Source organism: Python bivittatus, unplaced genomic scaffold (genome assembly GCF_059951505.1).
Source record: "Python bivittatus isolate LINGU-HERP-01145 unplaced genomic scaffold, Pbiv_v1 ctg000480_np1212, whole genome shotgun sequence".
In the NCBI taxonomy this organism is placed as follows: Eukaryota; Metazoa; Chordata; class Lepidosauria; order Squamata; family Pythonidae; genus Python; species Python bivittatus.
Window position 1 is genome coordinate 15701883 of NW_028277075.1, and position 9423 is coordinate 15711305.

Consider the following 9423-nt stretch of genomic DNA (forward strand, 5'->3'; position numbering starts at 1 on the left):
GCTGCTAGTAGATTCCTGTTTCTTTTTCCAGTCCCCTTCTTGTTTCCCAAATCTGCTGCAGAGGTTTGGTGAGCCCTCAGAAACAGATATGGGTGTTATTGGATAGAGAAGAAGAAACTCTACTTCTAGAACAAAATTCCACTTGCACAGTGCTCTGGAACCTTCACCCTAGAGACAAGCATTTGTCATGCTCTATTTGTATAATACAAAGTGTTTCCAGGATGCAATAACCTCCTGGGTTGTTGTTGTTGTTGTTGTTCAGTCGTTAAGTCGTGTCCGACTCTTCGTGACCCCATGAACCATATTGCGCCAGGCCTTCCTGTCCTTCACTGCCTCCCTGGGTTTGCTCAGTTTCATGCTCATTGCTTCAGTGATGCTATCTAACCATCTCATCCTCTGCCGTCCTCTTCTCCTTTTGCCTTCAATCTTTCCCAGCATCAGCGTCTTTTCCAAAGACTCCTCTCTTCGCATTAGGTGACCAAAGTATCTGAGCTTGAGCTTCATTATCAGTCCTTCCAATGAGCAATCAGGGTTGATTTCCTTTAAGATTGACTGGTTTGACCTCCTGGCAGTCCAGGGGACACTTAAGAGTCTTCTCCAGCACCACAGTTCAAAGGCATCAATTCTTCGGCGCTCAGTCTTCTTTATGGTCCAGCTCTCACAGCCATACATTACTACTGGAACCTCCTGGGTACTGGTGCTAAATGAAAACACCATGCAGGTTAATGATCTCCTTTTATTGTGGGCTGCCAATGGTTGTTTGGAATATTGCAATAATAGCTACTTATAGTTTGTCAGAATTTGCTGATGCAAGATAATCAACACCAGAATATTTCCAATTACATTCATCAATATTAGATTTTTCAATTTAATATGAAGGAGATTGTGGTTACAGAAGCCTTATATGAAGGAGGGGAAGATTGAAAAGATTGCCAGAGATAAAGACAAACTCAGCCAACATTTGAAAACTTGGATTATTAAAATATAACATGGCACACAAGATTGCTTTCAGAAAATGAACTCTAAATATTACATTATTTTTGGCTGAATTATTGCCTGGATTTTCTGCAGAGATGTTTATCCTTTTTTATTTCTGAAATTTTCACAGAACAATTCTCAAGGTACATAAAGTGGTTTAGCCATTGGACAGAAATATAATCACTCAAAGATTTCTTTGTGTTCTTAGGAAAAAGCTGACCTTAGATAGAATAGTTACTTCTCTGTGGGGACATTTGGCAGAGGTGCACAACCTTAGCCTCTAAGGCTCCTTGCAGCCCTTGGAATTTCTCCAAAAACTGTCATCAAATTGCCAATCTTAATATGAGAGAAGGGAAAGTAATTAAATGTCTTGAGAGTAATCATGCTGTTTTAAAATTAGTCTAAGTTTAATTAAATCACAATTAGTTTTTAACCTAGTCTCCATGCTTCTTATTGTCCTTTTTGAGTTTGGCTATCAACATGACACCAACAGATGAAGCTGGTCACTAGTCCAAACAAAGTTGCATAGTGCTACATTATGGCATCTATGGGTCATTTTTAGGAAACAATACAACAGGGCTTCTAGGATTGTCTTCTTTGACATTAATCCCACTGAATATAATTCAGCCAACAAATTACACCATGCCTCTGCCAGAGAAGGCTTCCCACAACAGTTTCCAAAGTAACACAAGGAAGCATTATCAGAAAAAGAGGGATACGATCAGAAAGTTCATTGACATTATTTGAGAAATGAATACATTTAAAACAAATCTTTGGATTACAGCCAATGCAGAGATATATCCTTTGAATAGAATAGTTCCTCAGCTCCCAGATTTAGTTTGCATAAATTTAGTTGCTCTTTGTGTACAGATTTGCATGGTAGTTTAAGTTCCAGTTTTCTATTTAGTACCTGATATTGGATGCCATAACTCATTTCCTCACTTATTCTCTGTTGATTAAAATGACATTCTAACTCCCTATTTGCCACTGCTAAGCCCACAGACACCACTTGAGTAATACTCTTCTTCCTCCTAGCATTTGTGCAGCTTGGTTGCAAGGTCACTTGTTTTGCACTGTGCTAACTTTAGTTCACATAGCAAAGCCTATCAATGCATATCAAGACATCATTTGTGTAAAGTCCCACTTACATATCAGAGGGAATGCCTTCAGAGAGACGTAGCCTTATGATCTGCAACCCAGAATATTATAAAGGAATAAGAGTATTAAATATATATTTACATTTCCATGTACATGTTTCCTAAATTTTAAGATGATTATATAATAGCATGTTTAATCCTTAACTGCCGTCTTTCAGTATCATACAATTAATTTTTAAATAATAGGGCTGAATTTTGCTTATTTTACTTCCCTTCAAAGCTTTTGTCACACACATAAATTTTAGATAGTTATATAAAAATCTATTGTAGTTACGTATATTATATAGTCATCAAATTGCCATGTTAATGAGCCAGAAGGTAAAATTATTAAATATTTTAGCCCAGACAGGAAAATAATGGGACCACTGCACCCCTTCCCCCACTGCCTGCTGAACAGAACATAGAGAAATCCAGAAGTTAGTATTTGTTGCCCATGAAAAGGAAGGAAGGAAGGAAGGAAGGAAGGAAGGAAGGAAGGAAGGAAGGAAGGAAGGAAGGAAGGAAGTAAGTTCTGATTCAACTTAGGCTATGTCCAAATAGGGTGTAGAAGGACAAGCTCCACAAAGGAAGAAGACAAGAGATGATAGAAAAAGCCCTACAGTCAGACCCACCCACCCTATTCTGGGTGCAGTACTGTGACTGGCAGATGGCTCTCCCACTGGCTGGAGATGTGCTGAACAAAGAGGGCAGCAAAGCCAGAAAATTCAACCAATTCAGTTATAGTCCCACCAACCATGTATAATCCAGATCATATCATTCCACCATGATGCAGAACAAGGCAACAGAGGCGGGATAGGGACTGGCAATGAGGACAGCAAATTTCATATGAGTAATGTTTTCTGTCAACTCAAGGATCAATGGAGAACACTTTAACTCAGCACTGGTGAAAAACCCTTCCATCAGCAGTTATGACAGCCAATTATTTCCATTGACTGTGGAGTCCTTGGGGTTCTCTGAGCTTGGTTCTTTTCTTGTAAATGTTTCATTACCCGGCTAGGTAACATCTTCAGTGCTAAAATGGGATGGGGTTTGCTCTCTATTTATATATATTTCCATTAAGTAATGTACAGCAAAGTTTCATTCCTAAACAACCCTAATCATTCCACTGTAATCAATGAGCCTGGCCAAATGCTTACATATTTCTTCTTTATTGGGACTTCAAATTAACAATATATCTAGAAGAGAAAAAAGTAGTAGTATTACCTAAATTGGGCAATAGCTAGTTCTGATATAATTCATCATGTTAGTCCTTCATGTTGCCTAACACTCCTATCTCTGCTCCACCGTTCCCCTGCAGTCCAGAAATGACTGAGCTCAGCAGAGGAGGAACATTCTTGCTTGGCAATAAAGGACTTTTCACCATCGACAACCTAACCTGTGGCAAGGTAGGAGAACAGAAGACAGTTTGCTATCCAACATCCACTTTCGATTGGCTCTCCTGTATTCCTCAAGGGCAGCAACTGCAAAGGTAGGTTTTTTCCTTCAAATAAAATGAGTGCAGTTGTGGACTGCTCAAAACTTAACTTATTGTGTACTTTTGGCTTGAATGGGGGTAGATAGATCAAAGCTTTCTCAAGTAGCACCTGTTTCTCCTTCACTCTGGCAGGTATTCATGGGTTCAAGATTGAGGGTTGATGCTAGGAGTTTGGAGCATTAGAAATATCCAAGGTGATGAAGCTGCACCGCCCCAGTTGGAAACTGCCTGTTAAAGAAGGAATGAAAACGAAGGGGAAACTGGGACAGATGGGCAAGGCAGTGTGGTGGGCAGTGCATAAAGCCTAGGTGGGGCTGCTGGGCAGCTGCTGGCTCTGACCAACCACCAAAGTGGGTTGAAAGTAAAATTAACAACCAGCTAGATAATACACTTGGAGTCAAGTTTTGTCACATAATTTAAAAGAAGCAGTTGATAAAATTGGACAATAGTTCTTGCAGAGAAAGAAGATACAGGTAGTCCTCGGCTTACGATCATTCATTTAGCTACTGTTTGAAGTTACAAGAGCATTGAAAAAAGTGACTTACAACCAGTACTCGCACTTATGACCATCTCAGCATCCCGATGGACACATGATCAAAATTTGGGTGCTTGGCAATTGGCATGTATTTACAACAGTTGCAGTGTCCCGGGATCACATGATTGCCATTTGCAACCTTCCCAGCTGGCTTCTGACAAACAAAATCAATGGGGAACAACATGATTCACTTAATGACCGCAGTGATTCACTTAATGACTGCCACAAAAATATCATAAAATTGGGTGCAGTCACGTAATGCCTCACTTAATGACTGCACTGCTTAACAATGAATTTTCCAGTCCCTATTGTGGTCGTAAGTAAAGGATTACCTGTAAACTGCAAAACAGTGCTCTGTTGTTCAAGTCAACCCTAACTCCTGGTCCATGCAGTTGTCTTGACAACATTTTCAGATGTGGTTTTGCAGTACTTTTCCTAGGGCTAAGAGAGAATGACTGGCTCATAGTCACCCAGCTTCTTTTTGTGGTGAAGAATTCATGGTCTTTCAGCTTCTAATCCAGCACACCAAACTGGCTTGCAGTTTTTTGTTTATGTATGCCTACATTTATTGGCTGGGATCTCAAAGATGTAGGTATTACACAATTGGGGCATAATATAAACCCACCAAATATATTCACTGTGCCAACCTTCCCCGATATGATATACCCTCCAGATGTGTTAAGACTACAACACTCATATCCCTCAGCCATAAAATCCCTAGCTGGCTAGAAATTCTGGAAATTGTAGCCCAAATTGCAGGGCATTGTATTAGACTAGGAGACCCATCCATTCAGCCATCAAAACACATCAGGTTGTTTTGGGCAAGCCACTATATCTCAGCGAACCTACCAGCCAAACTACCTCATACATTATTTTTATGGAGATGAACTTAGATGAGGGAGTTCTATGGATGCCACCTTGAAGGAAAGGTAGGAATCTAAGGAACAAATCAATAATAAACATATCTGGAGAATACTACATTGGAGGAAGTTGCATTATGTCCACCTATGGCAATTCAATCCCAGTCACAGTTCTTATCTCTATACATAAATTTAGGCTTTCCAAGATGAGAATTTCCAGGGCAAGTTATTCCAGGAAACAGAAAAATACTTCCACCCCACAGTGATTAAGTATAGATACATATATCACAAACTACCAAGGACATATTACCGCAAGAAGAGTTAGGCACTGCATTGTCTGCCTAATACTGGGGAAACATTTATTTGTTAGAGTATTACTACTACTAATGATACTCTTGAAGTTGTTTGAATTGTTATGGTAGACTGACCATACAGCAAACCTCCAATAAAGTCATCACTGCTTTAATTAGCCAGACACTAAGTTTTTCTTAGTAGCTAAAAAATAAATTATCCTCACTTCATATTCAGTTTTCAAGAGCCATTTAGAGTGCTGGTTTTGACCTATGAAGCCCTCAGTGCTTGGCACTTAGGTACTTGTGGGCATTCTTCTCCTATGTAACTCAAGCTATGCTATAAAATCATCCCAGAAAGGGATACTGGTTGTTCCACACTTCCAGGATGTGTATGTGTGTGGTGGGGCAAGACTAGGAGGCATTGTTTTATGGTTAGATGGTCCCCGTTCTAAGGAACAGCCTCCCCTTAGAAATAAATGGGCTGCTTCTCTAATGTCAAAGATGAAATTCTTCCAAAGAGCATTTGGTGGTGGTGCTAGTGGAAATGATGATAATGATGATTTTGCTATCTTTATTATTTTTGCTGTTATGGTTGTTGTAGGATTAATTGTTAATAATCTGCCAATTGCTGTAAATATTTAGATTTAATTAATTATTTTAATGTACTATTAATTATTTTATGTAATGTATTATGGATGTTTTAATTGTATTTATATTGTGAATGTTCTAATTATCAGTTTTAAACTGTTGCAGACTTGGTGGTATAGAAATATAATAAATATAGAAATAAATAAAATTAAATAATAAAACAGCTACTTTAAGACATGTGCATCTCACATTGCAACCTGCAGATGATTAGTCTCAGGCACAACCAAACAGCATTTCAGAAAGAGAGCTAGTAGAGAGCAGTATTTAATCTTACTTTCAGTTGTACCAAATGCACATCCACATGCTTGCTGTCCAGGTCCTGCTGCACGGAGTGAGTCAAATCCCTGACTCTTTCTGATGTCACCCGAAGCCACGTCTCAATCTCAGGCAAGTGGAGAACAATCTTCCAGTCAGCAACTGTGTGCAGAGGGGGGGGCTTTTCATATTGTTGTTCGGAATCAAAATCTTCCATGGCACATTCCCCACCATCTTGCTCAGTTGTAGGAGTTGTGTTGATGACCATAGGGGACACATCGGTAGTAACAGCACTCAGTTCTTGTGGATGGATGAGGGAAAGTGCTACTTCCATGGCTAATGTCAGGAGCTCTAGATCATAATTCTTGCCAAAGCAGCTGCACGTATGGAAGAGGAAAAAGGCAAATGTTTAAAAAAGAAGAACTTGGAATGAAAGTCTTCTTTTGCATTCCACCCCAAATACATCAGCCTAATTCACTAACAATTGATATACTGCATGTTTAGACATATATTGAATTCTGCCTCACTATTTGTTAACAGCACTGAAAGCAAGCCAAACTTGTTTGGGACTAACAAGATTAAAATTCTGTCTAAACATACCCAAATTCAAATCCAAAATAGTTGCCGCTTCTTGTATGAAGCATAATAGCAAAACAGACTTAGCATGGTTTACTTCTACTTACTGTATGATTAGAATGAACAACAAACCCACAAAATGGCTTATTAATCACAATCAATCAATCAATCAATCAACAGCCTGCAGCTTTTGAGACCACTCAATGTTTATTTACAGTATATACTTGAAACCATATCCGTAAGAGGTAGAAATTAGCAGGGAAAAGAAAGATTTAATTAACGTTAAGATCAATTAACAATTATTAATTAATAATTAATGAATAACTATTGTTATTTGTGTGGACAGTGTAAAATGTAAGAAATCTAAGGAATTCAAGAACTTAAAATGCAATATTGAAATATTTGTAGCTTATTGTCCAAAGCCAGAAATTAACCTGCTATTTAGTGAAGCACGTAAGAAGACCTCTGATGGATCAGACATGAAGCCTTACCAGAGAAACATCTGTTGTGTTTCTCACAACAGTCAGCCAAATGTATGTGTGCTGTATCAAATATTCCAGGTTAATCTGTAGCACCTCCAATAAGAAAGATCAGTTGGTAGATGATTAAAAAGACCTTTCTCTGCCTGAGATCTTGGAGAGCCATTACTAGTAAGAGTAGTCAACACTGAGCCAAATGGAACTGATATAATATAAGCAGCTTCCCATGAATTGCTTTTTTTTAAAAAAGGACCTTAATTTCATTTACTATGGAATTTTAATCTCTGCCTAATTAGCAGAAAACTGGAATATACTGATAGTTACTAAACTGGAAAAAATCCTATCTGCATATATTCCAAACACTTGGTGACCACAAATAATTTACAGAAAAAATACATTTACAATTACAGTGACAAGTAACTTCTCATAACTATTTTATTATATAGTCAGTTTTGATACCATTTTAGAAGGCATTCCCATCATGATTTGCTCTGCTTCCCAAATGCCAGTAGTTGATCAAATAGACAATAATTAAATAAAGAAGCACAAAAGCAGGGAGAACAGAAGAAAAGAAAACCAAGCTAAACCTTCTGCATCTGTTTATTAATCTACTCTGAACTCACTTATAGAGTTTGGGCAACTTCTCTTCTTATGGAGAGAGAGAAATGGGGGGGGGGTAACTTTGTTCCCCATGATCCCACATGTGCCTGCAACTCCCAAATTAGTGGACAGTTTAAAATGGATGTAACCAGCCAAGCTCAAAGTCCTTCTTTAAACTGTCCTCTCAAAACAAAATTTTCAATGAAAATCCTGAATTAGGTTTCAATTCTCATCCATTCTACATAATGCAATCAATTTACATTTGCTAAAAGCTGAAAATTATATTGGTGCATAATAAATAGATAAGTAGATTTTACAGGTAAGCAAACTGAATAAATATATGTTCTTCACTGTGGAGAGAAATTATTTTCATGGAATGGCTCTGTCAACTTCAGATAAAGGTGACAAACAAAACTTCCTCCATGTTTTCAGCATTATTTCTTTCTAAAAGCTGACTTGCGATGAGGCTTGGGAAATTTATTAGAGCCAATATCATCTCTATTGACAAACAAACTAATTACTTCTTGCTAATCACTATCTAATGAAAACCTAGGAAGCTTAATGCATACACAACTGTCTGTAGTATTACAATGGACTCCTTCTGAAGAACAGATTTGTTCCAGTAGGAAACTGAATGCATTAATAAGTGTGTGCTTCTGAATAAACTTATGTTTTAAAGTTCCAGCTTCAGTGCAAAATGTTGCTGATTTAATTCAGAAGCAGGTAGGGATGTTTGTGAATCTCATCAGCCTTTCTCTTATCACCGCCTTGAATCTGCACCCTGCCAATTGAATAGTACAAATATTGCCACTGGCAGCTATTTAAATAAAGAAAACTCCTTCCTCCTTATCTCTCCACCACAATCAAGAATAGTAAAACTATATCATGTAAATATCACTGCTTATTTATCAGGCCAGATAAATATTTTCCTAACCACACGTTTTCTTGAAAGAAGAAATGTTGCATGCAGAAATGACTGGCATTATTATGCCTACTTCATTATGGAGTTGTTTAGCAGAATCAAAAGCCCCTTAAGCCAGTCACCTAGCTACTAAAGGAAAAGCATCATCAGATTGAGTCCTTCTTATATTGTCTTTCTTCAAACTAAGCTAGGAAAACCTCCTTATCTTTCTCTCTTTCTGTCCACAAGCGATCTGCTTGGCAAAGCAAGACAGCTGACATGTTACCACTAACATCAACCAATGAAAACATGCTGGCGAGATAACTTTGATTTGTGAGCCCTTTCTTGAAAAGAGCCAAGGTCTTGCAGAGAGCAAGTCAGGTAAATAATTAAAACATCATCGAAGACTTTCTAGAAAGGGGAAGAGTTTTTCCAAACAAGCTAACAAATGTTCAGATTGAGATACAGTTCCAGCTGCTGTATGCTCTAGTAAGTAGAAAGCAAGCAACCATTCAACAGGCGTGTTCAATCCTTGCTGCCATCCACCTAATGGACTATTATCTCTTGCGGCTAAATAGATTGAACTACCCACATTGCTCAGCTAAAAAGCTTCCTGCTCTAAATTAGAATTTTGTTGATTGGATTTAGCGTTTGATAAAAGGCAACC

At 38.1% G+C, this 9423-nt stretch overlaps 1 protein-coding gene across 2 annotated transcripts in view; it reads right to left on the reverse strand.

The window, feature by feature from the left end:
- Positions 1-6567, reverse strand: part of AKAP6 (A-kinase anchoring protein 6) — a 235634-nt gene extending 229067 nt beyond the window's left edge. For both annotated transcript variants that reach the window (XM_088145389.1, XM_088145388.1), the window contains exon 1: positions 6220-6567. In XM_088145389.1, the coding sequence (XP_088001515.1) occupies positions 6220-6534 (315 nt within the window). In that variant the 5' untranslated portion in view covers positions 6535-6567. The remainder of the gene's footprint in view (positions 1-6219) is intronic.
- Between the last annotated feature and the right edge of the window lie 2856 nt (positions 6568-9423).